This window comes from Mus caroli, chromosome 15 (genome assembly GCF_900094665.2).
Source record: "Mus caroli chromosome 15, CAROLI_EIJ_v1.1, whole genome shotgun sequence".
In the NCBI taxonomy this organism is placed as follows: domain Eukaryota; kingdom Metazoa; phylum Chordata; class Mammalia; order Rodentia; family Muridae; genus Mus; species Mus caroli.
Window position 1 is genome coordinate 85,530,789 of NC_034584.1, and position 25,481 is coordinate 85,556,269.

General features: G+C 40.5%; 1 protein-coding gene across 2 annotated transcripts in view; it reads left to right on the plus strand.

Moving 5' to 3' along the window:
* The window catches only part of Lrrk2 (leucine rich repeat kinase 2), a 141,681-nt gene that overhangs the window by 1,692 nt on the left and 114,508 nt on the right, over nt 1-25,481 (plus strand). For both annotated transcript variants that reach the window (XM_029469790.1, XM_021183253.2), the window contains exons 3-7: nt 5,355-5,464; nt 9,255-9,343; nt 12,146-12,280; nt 15,125-15,259; nt 23,017-23,148. In XM_029469790.1, coding sequence (XP_029325650.1) covers nt 5,355-5,464; nt 9,255-9,343; nt 12,146-12,280; nt 15,125-15,259; nt 23,017-23,148 — 601 coding nt within the window. The remainder of the gene's footprint in view (nt 1-5,354; nt 5,465-9,254; nt 9,344-12,145; nt 12,281-15,124; nt 15,260-23,016; nt 23,149-25,481) is intronic.

The following is a 25,481-nucleotide window of genomic DNA, read 5'->3' on the forward strand; positions in this document are numbered from 1 at the left end:
CACCGGGAGAATACTCCTTCATATTCATTCTAGTGACTAGACTTATCTTAGTCTCCATGTTCTCTCTCTCTCTCTCTCTCTCTCTCTCTCTCTCTGTCTCTCTCTCCCCCTCTACTCCTCCTCTGCCTCCTCCTCCTCCTTTTCCTCCTCTGCCTCCTCCTCTTTCTCCCTCTGCCCCCACCCCCCACCCTGTCAAGTTCTCACAGTATAACCCAGACTACTTGGAACTTGCCATTTTCCTGCCTCTGGCTCCCCAGTGCTATAATTATAGGCATATGTCACCATACCTGGCTCTAATTTTCTTTTAGAAAAGCATACTTTTATCTGCAGTAAATATTTTTATTTTTCCAAGTGTGAAATTTTCCTATCTGTCTAGTGATTTTCAGGTTATTATCAGACAAAATCAAGAGGAAGATGGAGGTATGATAATGATACTGTACTTTTTAGCACCAAGAGTCTGAATTTTACCCACGGAATATGAATCATTTTGAAGGTGCTTTCTGTTCTCCACCTACATTATGCATCTTGCTTTATATTCAAAAGTGTCTAATTCTGGCTGCCTACACTGCCAAGACCTAGACTTGGTAGACTCACACCTGCTCGGTACCACTGGGAAAAACTGGACCCTGATTTTCAGTCAACTGAACACAGAAGGGAGTGGTAGACCTGAGAGCCCAGGGGAATCAGGAATATAGCCATTGCTTACTTCTTTCTCCTTTCATCTCTTCCTTTTGTGTCTGTCTGTCTTTGTTCTGTCTCTGTCTCTCCTCCTTCTTTCTCTGTGCTGACAAGATCTGTGACTTTAAATATGCTAAGGGAATTACTTTGACTACTGACCTATATCCCCAAACACTGTCATTTTCTCTTCCCTGTCTTCCCCCTAACTTTCCCCTTTCATTCCCCTTATCCATTTCTACTCCACTCCCTCTTTCTTCTTCATTCTCTCTTCCTCCTCCTCCTTTTCCCCCTCCATTTTCTCCTCCTTCGTTCCACCCTCCTCCTCCTCCACCACTGCATTTTTGGTGCTGGGAATTAAACACAGGGATTTGCATGTACCGAACAAGCTCTCTACCAGTAAGCTACCCAGTCAACCAAGATATTCTAGATCTTGATTTTAGAAAATGCCCAAGAAACTGCAGTGGTTAAAATATTGCTACCAGCTTGTGGAGTGAGCAGCTGCAAAGTCTATTGGAAAGGAGCAGCCCCTGGTCTGGTAATTTAGCAGAATAAAGTCAGTGCTTTCAGTGTTTTATAAGTGTTTATTTGCAAGGACTTTATGCATATTATGTTAATTGTTGTTTTTTCTTTGAGGTTCTTTATTAGATTTTTTTATATACATTTCAAATGCTATCCCAAAAGTTCCCTATACCCTCCCTCAACCCTGCTCTCCTACCCACCCACTCCCACTTCTTGGCCCTGGCATTCCCCTGTACTAGGAAGTTTGCAATACCAAGGGGCCTCTCTTCCCAGTGATGGCTGACTAGGCCATCTTCTGCTACATATGCAGCTAGAGACATGAGCTCTGGGGGGTACTGGTTAGTTCATATTGTTGTTCTACCTATAGGATTGCAAGATCCCTTCAGCTCCTTGGGTGCTTTCTCTAGCTCCTCCATTGGGGGCCCTGTGTTCCATCTTATAGATGATTGTCTCATATGTTAATTGGTTCTTACTGACATTTCATTGCACTTGAAGAAAGTTGACCAGAGTCTTTCCTTCATATTGATTTAGTTAGAATGAGTAGTCCCTGTGGGTGCTTGTAATAAAGCTAGGGCTCAAATATGTTTGAGTCTTCAAAATATCCATCCTTTAGTTCTGGACTTACTAAGATTTTTGTGTGAGCAAGCCAAGTCCAATGGTTTGGCACAAATACTATGAGCAAATACAATGGCTATATTGCCGTTGGTCTTATCAAAGGGTTATAGAAAGGATTCTTTCTCTACTGAGATTTTTAGCATCTCTAATTGAAAGGAATATCTTCTTTTCAATCTCTTCACATAATTGGTGAATGTAGTCTGAGCACCCTTCCATAGTCCTTGCAATCCAATTAGCTAGAAGGGCCAAATGAGAATGCCTTGGTGAAGGTAAGGAGTTCCTCGCCAGACACGTATGTTAAGGTTTCTTGTGAGCATCATCCAACACGGCATTCGGGATTCTGGACTTTTACACTTTGCTTTATCTGGGCTCTTTTACAGTTGCAGATCTCCTAGGGCTGCTCTCAAGCTTGCCCCGTGCACGTCTCCCCCTGTTAGCCATTCTATTTTGCTACTCAATTCGACTTCTCTTTTCCCACGTCATTCCAACCTTTGAAGGAAGACAGCAAAATCAATGAAGTGACCTAAATGTTCTCCAACCCTTTGATTTTTTTTTCACATCACTTATGAATGGGATGCTTGAGTTTTATATCGTCTTCGTAGTAGAGGACAACAGCCTTGTCTGTCATAACTGTACAGGGTTAAAACTTTCTCTCTTTGAAAGATAAGTTCCCAATTGAAAGAGTAATGCTTTGGTTGTCAGGCCTGCTTTGAGGCTGAAAGTTTCAGTTAGTCACTGAAGCTCCACTCATTGATTACAGGCTTCGCTGCTCGAATGGATTTTTTTTTTTTTTTTTTTTTTTTGCCAAGCAGTTATTGATGCTGTAGCTTCAGCAACCTGAGCAAAGCAGGTTTTCTCAGTGAGTCAGCCATACAGGTATGGACATGAGTTTAGCATCTTATAATAACGTTTCTGCACGAGAAGCTCATCAGAGTGCCACTTTCTTCAAAGCCTGGGGAAAAGGCTTCATGTAGTTTTTCTTAAAAATCGCAGGAACAGTGCTTTCTATGACAGCTGGGTTCTTCATGTCTGTTCTGCTTACATGGAGGAAGGTATCCAACTTAAAATATCAGTGAAAAGTGACTGTTAGATATTCTTAAAAGAAAACAATAATTATTTGAGCCGAAGTCCTGGCGATATGAGACGATTCATGCTTAATTTAAAAATTGCATAGTGAAGAGACTATTAGGGTGAACAGTGCCCTAAAGAGATGGAACTGTGGAGAAACCATGCGGACTTTTATCTTTGTGAGATGCCTCCTGTCTGCTCACACAAACTACAAATATGTGCCACTGTCCCAATGGCAAATGAATATAAATTTCCCGCATCATCACCGGCTCTTACCCATCTCTCCAACCTTATCCAGCTTCCATCTTCTCCCCTGTACACAATTATTGGCATTAGTACCCAGCTCATCTTACAGCTCATGAATTTTGAAATGTGGCTGGAGTCTTACATTTTTTTATCATTCTCACAGTTACTCTTATTTCCAGGATTTATATCACTTTAATGCTTGTCATGAGTCTATCTCACCCACCCTTTCGTTAATTGTGCATGCTACCTTGATAGCAGTTTTCTCTTTGGTTTCCTGGCCTTGTCAAGTATGGTTCTTTAACCCATAGGGAGAATGGGAGGCACTTCAGATTTACAGAGGCAGGGAGAAGAGTGGGCTAATCTTTGAGTTGAAATGAGGAGTTGGTATATTTCTGCCCATAGGTAAAGAATGTTTTGTGGATGTTGAAGTCATATATAATGGTCTGAGCAAAGAATTTTTTTAAATGGGGGCTCACGTGATGGCTCAGTCATTAAGAATATTTGTTGCTCTTTCAGAGGACCCTGGTTTGGTTCCTAACACCTGTATGGTGATTTTCCTCCATATTAGTTCCCTTACCAGTGCATACTTGTTAGTTTTTGTCGACTTGACACAAGCTACAGACCCTGGGAAGAGGGAACCTTAACGGAGGAATTCCTTCCATCAAAGTGGTCTGTGGACAAGTCTAGGGGAAATTCTCTTGATTAATGTTTGTGGGAGGGCCCAGTGCACTGGGAGCAGTGCCTTCCCTGGGGAAAGTAGTTATCAATTGTATAAGAAAACAAACTGAGCAAGCCTGCAAGAAGCATTTCTCCACAGTCTCTGGTTCAGTTCTCTTGTTGAGTATTTTCCTTGGCTTCCCTGATGGCAGATTGTAAGCTGTAAGATGAACTAATGCCTTTCTTCCCTGAGTTGTCCTTTACGCTGTTTCTCACAGTCTCAGAGACGCTAACTAGAGTAAGGGATAACTGACAACATCTTCTGGCCTTCGGGCATCAGGCACAAAGGCAGCATATATGCACAGACGAAGGCAGAACACCCAAACACATGAAACCTACAAGTTTTTTTTTTGTTGTTTTTTTGTTTTAAAAAAACAACATCATATATTTAAAATGCATCGATAAGGTCAAATGTCATGCATATATGTGGAGAGTTTTAGGGTACTTGTGACCACCAGATCTCATAGTTCACAGACATCGAGGGGAAGGAAAGGGGCCCTGAGGTGTTCTGCCTATTATAGCTTCTTTTCTTTTCCAGCAACAGATGTAGGCTCAGTCATAGGACATTGCTACTTAGAGGCCTCTATTACCCACTGCCAGTCATTTCCTATGGCTACCAAAATCTGCAGCTCCCTCCAGCCTTCCAGTCCAAACACCTTCTCTTTCCATAATCCAAATCTTGAGCTCTTGGGAAAGATTATGTCAGATATTTATACGTTTTTTTTTTTAAAGTACCACAGTGTGAGTATAGCCATTCGTGCTTAAAACTTTCAGTGTGTCACCTAAAGTTCTTTATCTTGTTTGACTTAGATGGTAAGGATATCTATTGTGCATTTATTCAAAAATGCCATAGTACTTTTGTGTTCTGCGCGTGCGCACGGGCGCGCGCGCATGTGTGTTTCTAAAGTGTGGTCCTAAAGTAATGTGTAGTTAAAGTACACACCTTACTCTCATTTCTGAGAAAACTTTTAAGGGTTTTTGTCTTGTCTTAAAGTGATTATTTAAATGTGATATAATTGTCTGTTCCACTGAAAACAGAGTCATGATTGGCACATCTATTAGCAGCCTATTAAAATGTGGGTATAGCTGGGCATGGTGATGCTCGCCTTTAAACCCAGCACTTGGGAGGTAGAGGCAGGTGGATTTCTGAGTTCGAGGCCAGCCTGGTCTACAAAGTGAGTTCCAGGACAACCAGGGCTACACAGAGAAACCCTGTCTCACACACACACAAAAATAATAATAATAATAAATAAAATGTGGGTATAGGGCTGGGGACACAGCTCCCTTGGTTGAGTGCTTGTGTGCCATGCCCTGGATTCAGCCATGCTCACTGTCATCACCCAAACTGGACGTGGTGGTCTGTGATTGTAATTCCAGGGTTTTACATGTGGAGAGAGGGGGATCAGAAGGCCAAGCTCGCTCTTGGCTACCATGTTGAAGGATAGCCAGGGATATATGAAACATTACCTTTTAAATAAAAAAGGTCAAATCTTTACCTTTCTTATTTTCAGGCAGGGTGGTCACTTCTGTGCAAATTGATAGAAGTCTGCCCGGGGACATTGCAAAACTTAATAGGACCCCAGGATATTGGAAATGATTGGGAAGTCCTTGGTATTCACCGGTAAGTGTGATAGATACGTGAAGATAAACTGCATTGAAAAATTATAGGTGATAATCATTGTTCATCCAAAACCATTCTGCAAAATTCCTTCAAAGTGGATATTTTTTTCTTACATCAATGATTTATATTTATAGAGATCTTTAAACTTTACTTGTGAGCTAGAAAACTATAACTGATGGTAAAGGACCAGGTGAGGTGATTTTAGTAACACAGATAATACAGTTACATAAATGGTTAAGTTGTAGATATTTTAGTAGCACTTAAGGTGAAGCCAAACAGGCTTTTTATTAGTAGTAGTGAAACTGATATAATCTTTAAAGAACATGACAACCAAGAAGTTAGTTCTGTAACCACTTGTTTCAAAGCTACGCTCTACTGTCTTCTTGTGCAATTTGCATACGTGTGTGTGTGCTAATGTCAGTGAACAGAGACGGTGACTTTCAGAAGGAATAAGAAAGAGGAAATTTATTCTTTCTCAGCCCACTGCACCCTAGTCTGGTGACTTCTGAACAGTGATATGGCTGCTGCTTTCTGCATAATGTCCTTAATAAGACCTCATTGATAGCCATAATTAGGTAAGAAGTTTGAACAAAAAAAATGTTTCTAAGAAAATTCTTTAAAAAGAAAATAGTTTCTGGACGTTTATAAAAGTATCTTCTGCCATTAGGTGATCTCATACCTAGCACCACAATTATCAGGATTCCTTACCCCCAATGCTACTTTCCTTGAGAAAAATATGTTTTGTGAAAAACTGAATTCTCTGCTGTTTATGAGAAAGTGTCTGTGTTGTACAATAGTGTGTCTGTTCTGAAGTGAGTTATTATAAGCCTCAGTTTCTCCATTTCTAATATGTAGGTGTTGCTGGGTTTTTATTCCTAATTTACCCACTGTAGACCTGTAACTAGTCATTCTGATTTTATTTAATTTCCTTTTGGGTTGTTTGAGTCTTCCCATGATCTTCTCGAGTTTAGTTAATGTACAATATCGGAGAGTACTGGAAAACTCACTTCCTGAATTCCAGGATAATCCAAGTGTTTGGGGGTGATTACTAAACTGTTTCTACAGGAAACATGATTTAGAGTCACTCATGCATTCTCTTGCTTACCCCCTCACTCCAGCCCATCCCCCACCTCCATGTATTGTCTCTACTCCCGTCCTAAGTCAGATCTCAGTCTGTGACGATGGGAGAAACGCTGGTTTCAACAGTAGAACACTGTGGCAAAATTTGTGTAAAGCATTTTCCTCTGTGGTCAAACTTATCCCCTCCAAAGGTGATGGATACCAAAGAGAGAATCTCTTTGGTAGTAGTAATGAGAAGGACCCAGAATGTGCTTACTGCTCTAGTTGGCCTGAGAGAGCAGAGGCTAAAAATGAGGCTGACTAAAATCCCATGCAATAGCCAACTTTATGCAGGGCATCGGACAGTTCATATCCTAGGGGTCAGGAAGAGTCACACGAGTAAAGTGTACAGTTAACCACAAGGATAAGCTGCATTTAGCAAAAATAGGTTTTCCCACAGAGGCATAAAAAATAACAATAGCCAGTTGTGATGAATAAGTTGAAGTGAACTTACTCCTATCTGATATGCTCCTATCCAGTATAAAAGCACATTGCAAGACTGATGCCATGTTTTTGAAGAAATTGAGGTCGTGAAAGTCTTGTCCTGTTTTCTTGAAGGCTTCTCACAAGCACTAAGAATCCCCCTTTCATGACTCCATTCTTGAACTGTGTTCTGACAGAGTGGAACAGTGAGGGTTAGGGCCAGAGTAGGACGGTGGCTAGGCGGGATCAGCAATCCTTCGCTTTGCTAAGATGCCAAAGGACATGTTTCCTGAGTGTAAGAGAGGCTGTGGATGGCACTAGCTCTGTCTTCTTCCAACAATATAAAACCAAACACCCCCAGGCAGGAAATGGTTAAAGGTTACATTTGGCACTGCTAACACTGGCCTTAAAGTCTAGTGAATTTGAGAGCAGGGTCTACAGTTATGGGACTCCCATTATCTAGAATGGAAGATTTCTTTATCAAAGATAGTAGCAGTCGATAGTTGCAATATGTAAGTGGATCCTTAAGGTTATATACAAATGAGCTCCTAAATGCAATATTCCTGTATGTTACTATAGCAACACATGCGACATATAATCCACACATTCTCGTCACATGTTGAAGGCGTGGATGTGGATGTCCTTCATGGTGCTTTGTGTGAGGTGCTAGGTAACAGGGTCAATGACTGAGTCTGGGCGTTTGGTGGAATAGAGGCAGAACTCACAGCTTTTCTCTTGAGACACAGAATGATATTTCCTCTCACCTCTCTTAATTTTTTTTCCAGTATTGCATGTCAATCCACAGGTCATGTATATAGTAGGCAAGCACTCAGTCCCTGAGCTGCACACAACAATAAAGGTTTGGGATACTCTGTCTGTTTCTCTCCACTTTTACTGATATATGGTTGATAATTAGAAAAATTCTATGCATTGAATCTGTTCAACGTGTTAATTTGGCCCATGGAATCATGTGAAATATTTGCTACAGTTGAGCCAAGTAGGATTCCTGGTCATTTCATTTACTTATTTACATTTGTTCTGCTGCTGGGGACCGAACCTGGGGCCTTGGGTATGCTGGGAAAGTGCTCTGCCCCTGAGCTGCACCCCAACCCAGGCTCTTAATACTATTAGCTCTGTTTATGTCTGTACCAAGGGGACATGTTTTACATGAGCTTTGCTGAACAGAACAAAACACAGTAAACGTAAGGGTGAGTGAAAAGTACCTAAATATTGCTTTAGGTGTTACAGAAAGTCTGAGTCTAAACCTTCATTAAAAACCATTAAAACACCCATGGAAGGAGTTACAGAGACAAAGTTTGGAGCTGTGACGAAAGGATGGACCATCTAGAGACTGCCATATCCAGGGATCCATCCCATAATCAGCTTCCAAATGCTGACACCATTGCATACACTAGCAAGATTTTGCTGAAAGGACCCTGATATAGCTGTCTCTTGTGAGACTATGCTGGGGCCTAGCAAACACAGAAGTGGATGCTCACAGTCAGCTATTGGATGGATCACAGGGACCCCAGTGGAGGAGCTAGAGAAAGTACCCAAGGAGCTAAAGGGATCTGCAACCCTATAGGTGGAAGAACAAATGAACTAACCAGTACCCCGGAACTCTTGACTCTAGCTGCATATGTATCAAAAGATGGCCTAGTCGGCCATCACTGGAAAGAGAGGCCCATTGAACTTGCAAACTTTATATGCCCCAGTACAGGGGTACGCCAGGGCCAAAAAGTGGGAGTGGGTGGGTAGGGGAGTGGCAGGGGGGGCTAGGGGAGTGGCATGGTATGGGGGACTTTTGTGATAGCATTGGAAATGTAAATGAGGAAAATACCTAATAAAAATTTAAAAAAAGAAAAAAAAGAAAAAATACATTTATGTTGCTGTGGTGGTGCATACCTTTAATCCCAATGCTAGAGAGGGAGAGACAGGTGGCTCTATGAATTCATAGCTACCCTGATAAGTATAGTGAGTTTCATGCTAGCTGGGTCAAGACATGCATTTATTAGTTGATGGAGTGATTTTGTATGTGCATATATACGCATGCATGTAGGGGGTGGGCACATGCATGTCATGGCACACATGTGGGAGTCAGAGGACAGCTTGTGGAAATCTGTTCTGGGCTCCCAGGGCCTGACCTCAGGTTGTCAAGAGAGGCAGCAAGTGCCTTCCCCACTGGGGCATCTCCTTCGCTTTGCTGTATGAAGTTCATTGTCATATGATTTTGTGTTTTTTATTCCAGGCTGATTCTTAAGATGTTAACTGTTCATCACACCAATGTCAACCTGTCAATAGTTGGACTAAAAGCCTTAGATCTCCTCCTAGATTCAGGTAGGTGATGACTGGAGCTGCTTACTGCTAACAATTGTCAGGGTCAGAGTACAAACTAAGTGATGTCTAGAGCGTCTATGTCTGCCTTTGCCATGCCTCCTGTTTCTCTCAGATCTCAACCAGCATCTTGGTTCTAAATGCTGCTGGTGTGTTCTTCCACTGTTCTTATTTCTAGTTCCTTCGTGGCTTCTAAAATCTGCTCCCATAATTCACATCCCTGGTAGCTTTCTGTGTACAAACCCTCAAAGTCTTTCCTGTAGTTTGTCTTTGATAAAGCATATAGCATCACTTCTTGAGTGCTTGCTTGATTCTTGCTCCATGTGTTACATCTTTTAAATGCTTTGGAAACTCCTTTGACCCCATATAGGCATTTTACTTATCTTTCTGGGTGAGATACTCTGATGAGCAGAGAGGTAGCCTCAGCCACCTAGTGACACAATCTCAGACACATTCCACACATCAGGCTCTCTGCCTAAGGTGACGTCTGCTAAGAGGTTAATAGACCCAAGCTGTGATATTGAGATGGTTGTAATAGTTATGGTCATTGCCATGACAGACGGCTGTGGTTGTCAAGAAGACACAACCCCAAATGACTGGGAGTTTTGTTCAGTGGAGGGGAGATTATTTTGAGGTCAAGAGAATTCTGTGTGCAGAGCTGCAAACACCTGAGAAGGCGCAAGGGAGGCTGTACAGGTGGGTGGGAGACACTCATGTACTAATTGTTCCTGCTAATAAAGACCTTCAGGAGAGAAAAGCAGTAATAAAGAGTGTAAGACCCAGGGCACAGAGGACAGGAAACAGGAGACTCCCAAAGAGCATTTAATTCAATGATTTAATGGCATGTAGTTGCAACTCACTTCCTTGGGACTGTCACTGTTTTCCTTGGTTCATTTCTCTTTTGTCACAATCGAGCCCTCACTCCAGTGGCCCTTCCGCTATGGTGGAAATGTTGCTACCCATTGTCCCAACAAGCAGCTCTATGTGACTCTTGGAATTTTGAAATATGATGAAAAGCTGGACTTTGATTTTATTTAAGTTTTTATAGATTTAAATTTGAATCTAAATAGACACATGGTGGCAAGGGAATGGCGCTGCTCATGCAGATGGGTTAATGCATTTAAAGAGATAATTGAAGTTTAGTGAGAGAAGTACTGGACTACAAATAGAATGACACTCACCCCAAAGGGATAGCAGTCAAAGTCCCCAGGTGGGAGTTACAAATGTTTGTGAGATGTGTAAAGTTGTCTGCATTCGTAGTTTTGAGACAGGGTCATTTTTTTCACAGTAGAAGCTGGACTTGAACTTTCTATGTGGCCCCGACTTGTTAAAACTCACCATCTTCATCTCAGCACCCTACACCCCAAGTGCAGGGATTGCCCTGTACACCACTCCACCTGGCTGACCTGCTTAGCTTTAATCCAGCTCGGCACCTATTGACTACTAATTGAGCACTAGACAAAGTCACTGGCATTACACAATCTCTCTGTTTCTCAGTATCTATCTATACAGTGGGGTTTGAACCTGGCTTGTGAGGTCCTATTGTTGATTAAATGTGTTATAATGAAGCGAATTAACTCGTGGTGGGCTCATTTGTATTATGGAAACATTCACTATGAGGCTAGGAGTTTAGCTTAGTAGTAGAGCCCTTACTCAGGATGTATGAGATTCTGGGTTTAGTCTCCAGTAGAACACACACAAACACACACACACACACACACACACACACACACACACACACACACACACACACCTGGCTAAAATCTGTTTACTGCTTCCATCCTTATTCCATGACAGTTACTTTTGTTGATGGAATGAGTGTTACTGGTGGAACATCTTAAGTGTGGTAGGAAAGTTCACAGAGGGATTGGAGGAAGGCTTTAAGAGGAGCACAGATGTAGCATGTCTAGACTTGAGTTAGCCTTGTGCTCAGGACACTGGCATAGTTGACTTTGTAAAGGATCTTCTTTAGTGTACTTAGAATGGGCAGAAGAGCTTAGAAGATTCCACCAAGGGACATCCAGGATCACATTTGGGTTTTAGAGATACAGTACAGGGAGTGAACTATCAAGAGTTGGATAGAAGTTTAGAATAAGCAGAGAAACTAAGCCAATATTTCTGCATTCTTGGAGAGATGGGAAGAGGCCCTGATCGGGATAAGAATGATCCTCTGAATAAGAATTAGCTTATTCAGAGAAAGCTTTGGGATATTGAAGAGCTAACACTTGAGCAGCTGGGCTCTTAATTAAATGAATTGGCTCATTGGTTAGACAAAATGGAAGAGAGAGGGAGTTTGGAGTGATGATGACTGGGAAGTTTGTCTTGGGTGGCTGTTATTACGATGGTCTCATTGGTGAAGAATAGGATTGAGGGGAGGCTCAGGTCAGGGTACCCACAAAACGTTTAAATCGTAGTTAGTGCTCAAGAGGCAGATAGGAGTTCATCCCAAGAGCATAAGAGGCCTACAGTTTTGTGAGTGGTGTGTGTTCGTGTGTGCTCATGCATGTGTGAGTGATATGTGTATGTGCATGCATGTGTACGTGTACAGGTGCCTATGTGTGTGTGCATGTATGTGCACATGTGTATGCATGTGTGTATATATGTGTATGTGAAGTGCCAAAAAGAAGTAAATTGATTGGTGATCTATCTCTCTTGGAGAGAATTTTATAGGTATAACTTTTGGGACAATGAAGTGCTCTATCAAAAATAAAAGTCCACAAAACATTCATAACCGTCATGCAAAACTAACGTGCCAACTGCTAAAAACCACTATTTCCTTACAGTACATTGTTTTCTTCAAATTAGGTAAACTCACCTTGCTGATACTGGATGAAGAATGTGATGTTTTCTTGTTAATTTTTGATGCCATGCACAGATATTCAGCCAATGATGAAGTCCAAAAGCTCGGATGCAAAGCTTTACACGTGCTTTTTGAGAGAGGTATTTAAAATTGTAAATTCTCTATTCTGAGGTATACCTAGGAAGAATGGCTTGTCCTGAGAAAAGTTGACTATAATTGGTGAGAAAAAATATGTCAAATCACACTATTTACAAAGCAAGACAAAGTTTGTTAGTTTGGTAACGTTGCTTTCTTCTGTGTTCTCGATTTCACTCACATGTTCTAAATCATCCTGTTGCAGCAGACTTCCTTCCATTGCCTAACAGGGCATGAGTTCACTTTGCAAGTAGATTGTATGGGTGTTAAAAAGGGAAAAGGAAACTTAAGATGGGGCTATGACTAATCTTGTCAAACTTGAAATTGTTACATGCTCTTTGTAGAAACTGGGCAATCACACGGTATCCTTGAGAAACAAGACTGGTGGGCATTTCACAGCAGGCTCAGAAACTGATAACAAATTATTGCTCTGGTTTGAGCTGGTTTTGTCTAGTCCTTTCTCTGACTGGACGAGGAAATGGGTCAGAGAATTGAGCAAGTTGTCCGAGATTAGGAGTTGGTTAGCACACAGTGGTTGCCACTGGTTTAGAGACTCGGGTTACTGGGTTACTGGTGATCAGGCTTTCTGGGGAATACTAGAGAGGAGAGAGAGAGAGAGAGAGAGAGAGAGAGAGAGAGAGAGAGAGAGAGAGAGAGAGAGAGAGAGAGCTTGCTTCACCTCTTCCAGGCTGTCTTCTCTGTGTTACAAAAAGGATAAAATTGGAAACGTTTTGTCTCACAGGACCTGCAACTATGTGTTTCAGTTGGGATAAATTGTTACTCATGAAGGGACGCAATCACTATGCTCTTAACAGTGCTGTGTCCTTCCAGGACAGACTGACATAGATTGGCAATTATTAAACTAGAGAATCTTAATTCAAAGATCGTTAGTGCTTAGGGCACATATTACATATTCTATAAATATGAGAAGAAAACCATTTATGATTTTTTCAGGAGTATCAAGTTCTCCGAGACAGTAATTTGCTAATAAAGTTAATTCAGGGAAGTAAGCTAATAAAGACTGTTATCAAAAATGAAAAAGGTATTCCAGACACTATACTATATTATTAAATATAAAGGTTCTGTGGTGTCTATCATTAATTAAAGGAACCTAACCAGTTTCACATTATCTTGCCTCGATGTGCTGGTATACATTTGAAAACAATTAAGGCTGGTCACAAAGGGCTGTATTTCCTAATATTTTGTTGGTGCCATTTTCAACCTAACAGCCTGAGGTTTTAAACAGTTTATCAAGTTTCTACTTAAAAAAAAAATGACTCCAAATGTAGCTCAACCTCCTCTGATTATAAAAGCGAAGAATGGCAGATTTTGATCTCTCATGGAAAACCATGAAGACAGAGTATTTCAACGTCCACTTGTTACAGTTAACAGCTTTTGAACTGACGTGCTGAGATGGCTTTCTCATCAGTAGTCCACCATAAGTCCCCAGCTTTTCACTATCAAAACCACATTTGAAGCCGATGTGCAGCTTGGGCTTCAGGTGGGTCCCCTAACATTTGGAACGTTGTTGCCTGCCATTGGATCCCCTTTTCCTAGCTGGACTGACTGTTTGGGCCTCGGTGGAAACGGATACACTTAGTCCTGCTCTAACTTGAAGTTCCAAGACAGGCAGATACCTAGGGAAGGTCTGTTCCTTTATAGGAAGAGGGGAGAAAGTTATGGGGGAGGGACTTGTGAGGGTAGGACTGGGAGGAAAGAAGGCAGAAGGGCCATGATTGGGTGTAATGTGAATTAAAATATAATGAGAAAAAAATAGGGGCTGGAGAGTTGGCACTTGCTGCACAGGCAGAGAATCCAGGTTCAATTCTAGCACCACACTGTGTTTCTTATGAACACCCGTGACTCCAGTTCTAGGGGATCTCAATAATTTCTTAGGGCCTCCTTAGGTTCTTTGGGCATTTGCTATAATACTGAGAAGCAGGCACACACACACACACACTATATATATATATATATATATATATATAGATAGATAGATAGATAGATAGATAGATAGATAGATATAGATATAGATATAGATATATATGGATATACATATATTCATATATATCCATATATATATGTGTGTGTGTGTGTGTGTGTTAAAAACCAATAAAATACAAATACTAGTCATAATCAACAGGTCAGTATTGTAGAATATTCATCTCTAATGAGTCATCTTTATCATCAGTAGCCAACATCATAGGAGCTCATTCCAAAAGGTAATCTTTATCATCAGTGGGTGTGGGTGAGACTCTTAGGGTGTTCATCCTAGCGGACCATCTCTATTATCAAAGATCAGACTCATTCACTATTCCATGCAGTGTATCATATTTATCATGCTGGTTACATTGTTGTAGACTCCCCCCCCCCCAAAAAAAAGAAATTATAAATACTTCCTTTATTTCCCTAAGAATGATTGGGCTCCTAATACTTTTTCATTTCAAAAGATGACATAGAGCAGGGCGTGGTGGCACACGCCTTTAATCCCAGCACTTGGGAGGGAGAAGCAGGCGGATTTCTGAGTTCGAGGCCAGCCTGGTCTACAAAGTGAGTTCCAGGACAGCCAGGGCTATACACAGAAACCCTGTCTCGAAAAAACCAAAAAAGAGAAAAAGAAAAAAGAAAAAAAAAGGAAAAAAAAAGACATAACCCGTTGAACACAAAACAATTTTAACATTTTAAACAAATCTAATGTGTCAAATTCCGACGTCATTTTTGCAGAAACGTTTTCATTTAAGTACACCACGTTTGTGAATTGTTGTGCTTATAAATATATTTTGCATGAATTAAGTTTTCATGTCACTTTAAAACATATTCCTGTTTTGTTCTTTTCCTTCCTGGTTTAGTTTCCGAGGAACAGCTGACTGAGTTTGTGGAGAACAAAGATTACACGATACTGCTGAGTACGTTTGGCAGCTTCAGAAGGGACAAGGAGATTGTGTACCACGTACTTTGCTGCTTGCATTCCCTGGCGGTTACTTGTGAGTACCCTCTTGGCACTGTTTCTACTTCGCATGTGGAGAACTGTAATGTGTCGCCTTTCTAAATGTATTATGATTTTTCAAATTCATTTATTTTTGTGGCGTTCGGTGGCTGCTAAATGTCTTCACTCACCGATTTACTTTGATTCATTTGGGTTTGTTTGGACCATGCTGTATCCATTTCTAGGATTAGTGCAGGAGAAATGGTAGCAGAAAGCAGACATGCGCACCCGGCCGATTCTGAGCTCATGCTGCAATAGGAAGGACAGACAGAATCCGAAATGGAGGCACCATTGGCAGAAATTCCTGTGGCCATGAGAGCAAATTGAGAGCAAGGCCAGAGTGTTTGAAGAGTATTCAATGCTGAGAACTTGGTATGCAGGGATGTGTGCAGTGCAGTTGAATACAGGGACGTGGTTAGGAGCTGGACATTAGGAACATAATGGTGCGGTGCAGCTGGGCCCATAGCTCAAGCCTGAAATCTCAGCTACTTGGGAGCCTGCATTCAAGGCCCATCTTGAACACATCTCACAATAAATAAAATAAAATTGGATGTACAGCTTATTGGCCAAGTGCTTGCCTTGCATGGCACCTTAAGCTCAACCCACACTACTAAAACAACCAATCACAACACAGATAGATGTGGAACAGATGATTGGCAAGCCGCTCAGCAGATTTTGCTTTTATGAATGTGTGTCGTATGTGTGTTTCATGTGTGTGTGCATGTGTGGTGTGTGAATGTGTGTGTGTGCATGTTTACCAGTGTGTGTGTGTGTGTGTGTGTGTGTGTGTGTGTGTGCATGTTTGCCAGTGTAGACTCTGTGTACATGCATGTGTGTGTATACATGTGCATGCATCTATGTGTGTTTGTGCATGTGAGCTAGCATGTGTGTGTGTGAGTGGTATGTGAATGTGGTCATGTTGTGAGCGTATATGTGTGTGTGTGCTTGTATGTATAAATGTGAATGTGTGTGTGTGAGCTGGTACATGCGTGATTGCATAAGTATGAGTGTTTCCTGTGTGTACATGGATGAGTGTGTAAATGTGCATGTGTTTGTCCACAGATGCTAGTGTGTGTATATATAGGTGTGTGTGTGTCTGTGCGCGTGTGTGTTCAGAGGTATGCATATCTACAAGTACGTGTAGGAATTTCTCTTATGGAGGTGGGGAAAGGCATGAGAAGAGTAAGTGCACACATAGCATGAGGTTTTGAATGGCCCAAAAAGCCATACAGAAGACTTTGTACTCTGATTCTTGATTAGCATTTATTGATTGATATTTAGCCATGCCATTAAAAAGCACAGATCGGGAGAAATAGTTTTCTGTACTAGTGATTCCTAGTGGGGTGAATTATGTCTCAGATTTTGTTGTGTAAGTGCACAGTAGCATTTCCTGTTTCTTTGTGTGGATGAGTAGAATATAAGCATGCGTGTAATAGCAGTGTTTTTACCTTTACGTGTGTAAAGTCCTTTTGGATTGTATTAGTAATTCAGTGTAAAGAAGATAAACTGATACTTGGTATATAAGGTATATTACAAAATCATTAACACTGTGATACAATATTAATTTTATACATATGTATAATATGTGCCTATTACATATATTACACATACAATATGCAGATAGTATATATATATGACACTCATGTGTGGCTTCAGTTACAACAGCCTGAGTCTTCACTGCAGCAGCATAAAAAACCAAATGTGCTTGGGAAGCAGTGCCTCTTTAATATGTTCACAAAAACACAGCGTTTTATTATCTACCGGAAATCGCACAGCCGACAGGGGATGAAAATAAATAATTAATAACCTGAAGCAGTGTCGTGTCTTACATTTCTGAGTCATCAATACCAGAAAGGCGGCTGCAGTCTGACTTTTACCAGTACTTTTCCTGGGCTCTGTTCATGACTCATTTATTTTGGGCCAATCGCTTTTTTGGAGTCCATTGTCTTCCACCCACTTCTGACATAATCCGGTTAAAATGTGGCAATTCATAACCCAAAGGTCAAAGCAAGCGGCAGATAACACTGAAACAATGAGGAATCAGAAGGCTTTAACCCCAGCTCTGCAGAAACGCCTTCTACCATTCTTGCAAGATTAAGAAATATCTTAGTGTTTGATGACTTCATTTAAACATTAAAATGTATTTTTTATATAAATAGTTGGTTAGTTTCAGCTGTGCATTCAGAAACAGGAGTGTTTACCCCCACAAGTTCCCAGTAGTTTCCCCCATGACTTCTTCTCACGTCAGTCCCTTGCTTGAATATTTTGTCATCACATTTTTCTGTCCTCCTCCCATCTGCCTTCTCCAGGAATTTTAAGATTTCTGCTTCTTTTACTGGCTGCTCTTCTGGGGTGGAGGAAATAGATCCAAGTATATTTTCATATTTCTAATATGTGTCATAAACATGATCTTGATATTTTCCTAGGGTGAAAAAATAATATTGCAAAAATCATCATCTATAGCCTGACATAAAAGTAGTCCTCTAAGCCTGTTTATTTGAAATCTTACATGACTGTTTTTAGACTTGTACAAAGCTCTCAATGTGCATTCTGCCTTAAATTATATATATATATATATATATATATAATTTTACATACCATAAAGTTGGTCAGGTTTCCCACCCCCAATTCCTACCAGGACTGCCCACCCCCATGACTACCCACCCAACTTTATGTTGTTTTTCTCCATCTTAAAAAAAAAGTATAAAAAATCAAAACAAATAAGCAAAAAGACCAATAAGACCAAAAAATGTCAAAACAAAACAAAAAGTTCACAAAGAATAATACATGGAGTTTGTTTTGTGTTGGCCAACTACAGCTGGGAATGATGCCTGCCCTCAAGTGTGCTCCGTTTACCCAGTGACACTCCACTGCAAAAAACTGACTTCTGTTTGCCAGAAGACAGAAACTTCAGATAGCTTCTTGGTTAGAGGATGAACCTATGTCTAATTCCCCCTCTCAGTACTGGGACCACATCTGGCTTGAACATATGCAGGCCTTGTACATAGTCCAATAGTCTCTGTGAGTTCAGATGTAGATCAGTTCTGCTGAACCTGAAAGACCCTGTTTCCTTATAATTCTCCATCACCTCTGGCTCTTACAGTCTTTCTGCCTCCTCTTTCACTTAGCTCCTTGGCCTCTGGTGGAAGAGGTTTGATGAAGACATCCCATTTAGAACTACATGCTGACTAGTTTTATGTCAACTTGATACAAGTTAGAGTTATCTCAAAGAAGGGAACTTCAATTGAGAAAAATGACTCCATAAAATCTAGCTCTGGGGCAGTTTCTTAATTCTATTAACGTGGAAGGGCTCATGCTACTGTGGGTTGGTCCACCCCTGGGTTGGTGGCCCTAGGCAAACAGCACCCCTGCCTGCAGGTTCCTACCTTTCTTGGGTTCTTGTCCTGACTTCCTTCAGTGATGGGCTATGGTATGGATGTGTAAGCCAAATGAACCATTTCACCCTCAACTTGCTTTTGTTTATGGTGTTTCATCATAGAAATAGTAACCCTGACTAAGACAGAAGTTGGTGCCAGGATTATTGGTATTGCTGTCACAGACCTGCCCATGTTATCTTGGGGGAGGATTGTGGAAGGACTATAGAACTTTGGTCTAGAAAACCAGTAAGTGTTCAGAGCTTGGCAAGCTGCTCTGTAGGAACTTGGAAGACCAGAGTGTTTAGAGAAAGGCAGATGATGAAGGTCTCATGAAGTTCCAGAGGGAGGTTCAAGAGTACTTATAAGACTTTATAAGGGCCATTGCAAATTTTGAATGAAGAATGTGTGATTCTGATTAGCTGGAGATGAATCAGCTCTGAGGACAAGATAGCAGAACTGCTGAAGCGAAACCTTTGCGTAACTGGGACAATCAATGCCAGTAGAGCTGGAGTTAAGAAATTATGGGTGGTTAAGAAGAAACCAGCATTGCTGAGGTAAAGTCTTCTAGACAGCATTTCCTCAGAGACCTGTGTTTCAGAGGTGGCAACAGACCTGACAGGGGTAGTTGAACTATACATGTTAAGAGTCAACCTGGCGACTTTGGTTTTGAAGATATGAAGTAGTCATGAAGAGCAACTAAAGATGGCAGTGTAAGAGGCCAGAGTAGGCCATTAGAAAAGATATAGCCTCAGTAGCAGTTTAAGGTCCAGCACTGAAGTGGTAATGGGAAAAAGTTGAGTCTTGGCACCACAAAGAAAGCTCTGGAAAAACCACTGATGAAATGTACAAAGCCCAGTTGCAGCAGAGAACCCCAGACAATTTTGAAGCTCTCAGTACTATAGGATGACCACCAAGAACAGCAGCAATGGTGGAGTGGAGCCAGCTGGGCCTTAGAAGATGATTTGTGTATGCCTCAGAGGGTAGAGAGAGAGAGAGAGAAGTAACCCAAGCCCTTTGGAAGAGCTCAGAAGAGAGTGAAAGGATCCGAGACATTAGACATCGAGTTATTTACACATCTGGAGTTTGGCTTTGCTTTTATTTGATTATCACAGTACCTTGTTTCTTCCCAGTTGAAGTCACGAAGCATTTAACTAATTATTTTTTTATTTTATTATACACGAAATCATACTTGAGAGGCTTTGAACTTTTAAAGAGATTTTGGATTTTTACAAATACTTAGATTTTAAAAGGGACTGACATTTTAAGTGTTTTAGATTTTTAAAGACTGGGAATTTTAAATTTTGAAGTGTCGGTATTCATGTGTGATGTTAGGGGATTAAACAAGACAGGAAAGTCGTGGCTTAACAATATGTTTGTACGTCAAGTTGACAAAGTTTCAGTTGTGTTGGCTAGTTTTGTGTCAACTTGATACAAACAACAGTCATCTGAAAGGAGGCAACCTCACTAGAGAGACTGACTGTATAATTTTTAAAATTAGTGATTGATGGGCGAGGGCCAAGTCTATTATAGCTGGTCTCACCTCTGGACTGATGATCCCAGGTTCTCTAAGTGAGCAGGCTGAATAAGCCACGGGTAGCAAGCTAGAAAACAGCACCCCCAAAATGGCCTCTGCATCAGCTCCTGCTTCCAGGTTCCAGCCCTTCTTGAGCTCCCATCCTGACTCCCTGCAGTGACGGACATCAGTGTGAAAGAACAAGCCACACAAATCCCTTCTTTCTCAACTTGACCTTGGTCATGGTGCAGTCATAACCATAACAAGGACAGACTGAATTCTCCAAAATCTTTCACAATCCGTACATTGTTGAGTTGTAGGTCTCTTTGTTGTTTGGCTTCTACTGCCAGAAGAACTTTTCCTGATAAGAGTTGAATGATGCATGTATGATCTGTGGCTATAGCAATATGTCACTAAGAGTCATTTTGTTGCTGTGTTCCTTAGCAGAATAATAGTATTAGGTTTTCCCTTAGGCCCAAGACCGATCTAATTTTAGGATTTTGGCTACTGTAGCACTGTCAGGTTTGGTTTCTATCTCGTGGAGTAGACCTTGAATCCAATTGCTAAGATGTGATTGGTTACTCCCATACTATTTATGCCACTCTTGCACCAGTGTATCTTGCAGATGGGTCACTAGTGTAGGTTGCAGGTTTTGTAACTGGATGGTATTGGTGGATAATTTTCTGCTCTGGTACAGAGTACCTCTGTATAGAGTACCTTCTAATACCATGAAAGCTAGTCAATAGGGGTGAAACTTCTATTTAGGTACTGATTCAACTTCTCTGTGTTTGATGACCTATGTGTTGTCTCCAGCACTAGAGCCTTACCACCAGGCTTTATAGAACAACCAAAACCCCTGATAACAGCCTATGATGTTTGGGGGAAGGATGTTCAGTGAGACCCCTTTGGTCATACAGACTCAACTATTTGCAATCTATCTATCCCTGGTACTAGAGGTTTTACTTGGCAGCCACACAATATGTAACTGAGGAATTGTCTCACCTAATATTTGGTGACTCCACTTAGATTCTTTTCACATAGGCATATATTTTAGAAAGTTTCTACAGTAGTGGGTTTTCATATGATTTTTAAGATGCCCGTTTGATGTAATTTGTTCCCCCTTATTATTCCCCATTTAACCCTCCACGTTAGTTTCTACTGTATTACTACCTCACACTCTGTGATGTTTTCCCTTGCTTGGTAGATCTTCTTCTCCTCGTTAGTCCCTTTCTAGCTACCTGACCTCTTATTCCAATTGCAGCACATATATCAAAAGTCATCAGCTACATATAAGAGAAAGCATGCAGTATCTGTCTTCTGGGGTCTGAGTTACCTCACTCAGGATGATTTATTCTAGATCCATCCGTTTGCCTTAAACTTCCATAATTTGAATTTTTAAACAGCTGAATAGTATTCGACTGTGTAAGTGTACCTACCACCTTTTCCTTATCTGTTCACCAGCTGATGGATTTCTCGGGGACTTTTAGTTTCTGGCTATTAGGAATACAGCAGCATGAACATGGATGAGCAAGGGTCTCTTTAGTAGGCTGACATATATTGCCAAGAGTGACTTGGCTGGATGTTTGTGGTAGATTTATTTTTCAGCTACTTTCAGGAATTACACGCTGATTTCCACAGTACCTACACAAGTTGGCACTCCCATGAGCAGTGGGTACATGTTCTCCATACTTGCTAGCATGAGCTTTGACTTGCTTTTATGAATCTTAGCCATTCTGATAGGGGTAGAGTGAAATCTTAGAGTAGTTTGAATTTGCTTTTCCATAATGACTAAGGGCATTGAACATTTCTTTAAGTGCTTCTCTGCCATTTGTGTTTCATGGTTTGAAAACTCTCTGCTTAGTTCTGTTCTCCATCTTTAAACTAGTTTGTTTCCTAGATGTTTATTGGGTTTTTTTAAATTAGTTCTTCATGTATTTTGGAAATTAATTCTCTATTGGATGTGATGGTGTACTTTGCCATACAGAAGCGTTTCAGCTTAGTGAGTTATTATTTATTAATTGTTGTTCTTGGTACCTGTGCTATTGGTGTGCTCTTCATGAAGCCCTTTCCTGTATCAATGAATTCAAGACTACTTCCAACTTTTTTCTTTTACCATATTCAAGGTGTCTTGTCTTATGTAGACATTTTTTATCCATTTGGAGTTGAGTTTTGGACAGGGTGATAAGTACAGATATATTTTAATTCTTCTTTAGTCAGCCATCCAGTTTGATCTGCACTATTTGTTGAAAATGATGTGTCTTTCTCCAGTGTGCATTTTTAGCCTCTTGGTCAAGCATCAGGTCTCTGTCGTTATGTGGACTTATGACTGGGCCTTCAGTTTCATCTCATTGGATCAATTGTTATGACAACACCAATACATGCTGGTTTTATTACTATAGCTCTATAATAAAATTTGAAATCTGAGATGGTGGTATCGCTGGAAGTTCTTTTATTATTAAGTATTGCTAGCTATTCTGACTCTGTGTTTTTATATGAAGCTGAAGATTCTTCTTTCAATTTTTGTGAATAATTTTGTTGGAGTTTTGATGGAGATTTCATTGAATCTGTAGATTGCTTGGGTAGGATAATTTCCACAATATTAATCCTACAGATGTCTTAATTTTTAAACCAAGGAATCTGATGAAACTAATCTACTCTCATGCCAAAGAAAAGTTCTACATCCTGTAGTGTTAGCCACTAATAATGTAGGATCTTTATTATTTATTTGATAGAGTGTGCTGTTTGCATATGAATCTGTACCCATCACATTGTCCTGTATTTGCTGGGCTCATTTGAATGTATATTTGAAAGAAGAAACTTTCTCCCTTTAGTTAATTGTGATTATTATTATTTTTTAAACTTCAGGCAGCAATGTAGAGGTCCTCATGAGTGGGAATGTCAGGTGCTACAATCTTGTGGTGGAGGCCATGAAAGCCTTCCCCACCAATGAAAACATCCAAGAGGTGAGCTGCTCCTTGCTCCAGAAGCTTACATTAGGTGAGTTAAACTTTTTCCTTTCTTATCACAAACTGGACCATAGACATGCATGTAGCTTCCATGTGGTCTATGCTATGCATCAGCAGCATCTTGGTGAACACTGGGTATACACACTGTGAAGTAGCAAATGGCTACAAAGGAAACACACACACAAAAAAAAATAGAGAGGTGGTATTAATGAAATGTCTGCTGTTCATTGTCTGGAGTGATCTCTGGGGTTGTTTGTTGTTGGGCGGTATTTAAACCATGGTTGCTAACTCCGAAGTGTACTTTGATACCTATGTGAACATCGTGAAGCAGAAATCGGAAAGAGATATTATCACCCAAGTTAAGAATTAGTATATATGGCCGTACAGCTTTAGGCTTAGGTGTACACTCCAAAGAATCAGATAAGTGCACTCTGGAGACCTCGCATACCTATATTTATAGTCATTCTATCATAGAAGCCAGATTATGTGACCATCTTGTGTATGTGATCAACTGGCGCCCATTAGAGTACATGAGGAGTGTGTGTGTTTCCCTATGGTTTTCTGTCGCTTGGTCTATTTGATTTCTCTAGATCAGTATTCTGTGATTTAAATTACTATTGCTGAGATACGATATCTGAAACACTAATGGGTCATGTGCTCATATATTTTCTTCCTGTGTCTTACATCTTGGCTTTTCACTGGCCATTTAACTACTCTATTCCAATTTGAGACTTAAGTTTCCCAGTTTAAAAGTCTTTTGGAGTTAGCGTAGGAATGACACAGAATGTGTAGACCGCGTTATGAAGAACTGATGTCTCTCACTACCGTTTCCGCTCTACAGTCTACAGAGGTTTTATGTGTCTTCATTATTTACTTGTAGCTGCTTATTATCCTTATATTTGTAATTGGCATCTGTTTTGAAGTTACGTCTCTGAGATGGGCCTGCATGAAGGAATGAAAATGATTTTCTCTGGCTGCCTTTCTTTCTATTTATTTCTGACAGCACTTTTGGACATCTATGCAGATTATCTAAGTTAATGGTTTCTGCACGGTGGCGTGCGTGCGTTTGTGCACGGTGGTGGTCTGAGCCCATCCTTCCCACTCATTATGTCGGTTACTCCTCTGCCTGTCTTCTTGTGTGACCCAGAATCACGGACACAATGCTGAAAGGAAGCAGTGTTTGGCACTCTCCTTGTTCTCTTCCTGATTTTAGAGCCAAAACCTTCCAGTATTCTTTCATCCAGAATAATGCGTGTCATATGATTTTTATAGTTTCAAAATCTAGCTTGTTTTTAATGACATATTTCTTTTTATCAAGTTGAGAAATTGTCTTCGTTTTCTTACTTACTTCTACTTTTGTATTTGTCCCCTTTTAAAGAAACTAAAAACAAAAAAATGAGAATTGAAGTTTATTAAATCCCGAACATTGCATGTAAAGATTTTCTCCTTTTCTTTTGATGCTATGGAATTAAATCTATAGATTTTCAAACAATAAGCCACAATTCCAAGGTCAAATTTAAGTTGATGATTTATTCAACTTTTAAAGTATATTTCTGATAAATCTCTTAATTTTGTATCTTAATTGCCTTGTCTTGCTTTCATCCCCTTACTAATTAAAGAATGTCTATTTAATCACCAGTGCAGTTATTTTATATTCTCTATCTGGTATCTAACATGTGAGGTCTGTGGACATTTTGTTTTTCATGAATAACTTGTAGTTCTGTGAGTTTCAGTTTTGTGGAGCTCAAGATCTGAGCATATAGCAGATGCCTCTCTAGTGACATTTGGAGTCAGAACACAGGAGGGACGGGGGTGGGGGGGCTCTTTAAGAAGTGAAGGTTCAGACCTTCTCCCTTGGAGACAGTGCAACTGCCATGCTTTCTCATAGGCTGTAAGCAGGCTCCCTTGTTCTCACATCAGAGCTCTGAGTGACTTCCTGTAGATATCATCTGATCTCTAAGATCAGAATCCTTGGGGATTTCTCTCTGTGAACAGAATGATGGGCTACAGAGCAAGTAGATAATGAGGCAGATAACTGTCCTTTCTCCTAACGAATCCCCAGCAACCTTTTGCGCACATTTAGGTTACTGTAATAGACTTAGCTTTACATCATTTTTACTTGGAGAAGGATCAGTCAGCCATTTGAAGAAAAAAAGTTTACTCTTGTGATTTCATCATACAAAGTTGAGTTTTCATGTCCACATCCCTTGTATAATTAAAAAAAAAAATCAGTTAAACTTTTAAAAGAGTTCCTTGGTAGATTCAGTTTAAAAAAGTTTCTCAAATCTATGGTTTTTGTTGTTGTTGTTGTTCTTTGTTTGTTTTGGGTCTTTCTTTTTTTGTACCTAGCACTCTAGTTGATTT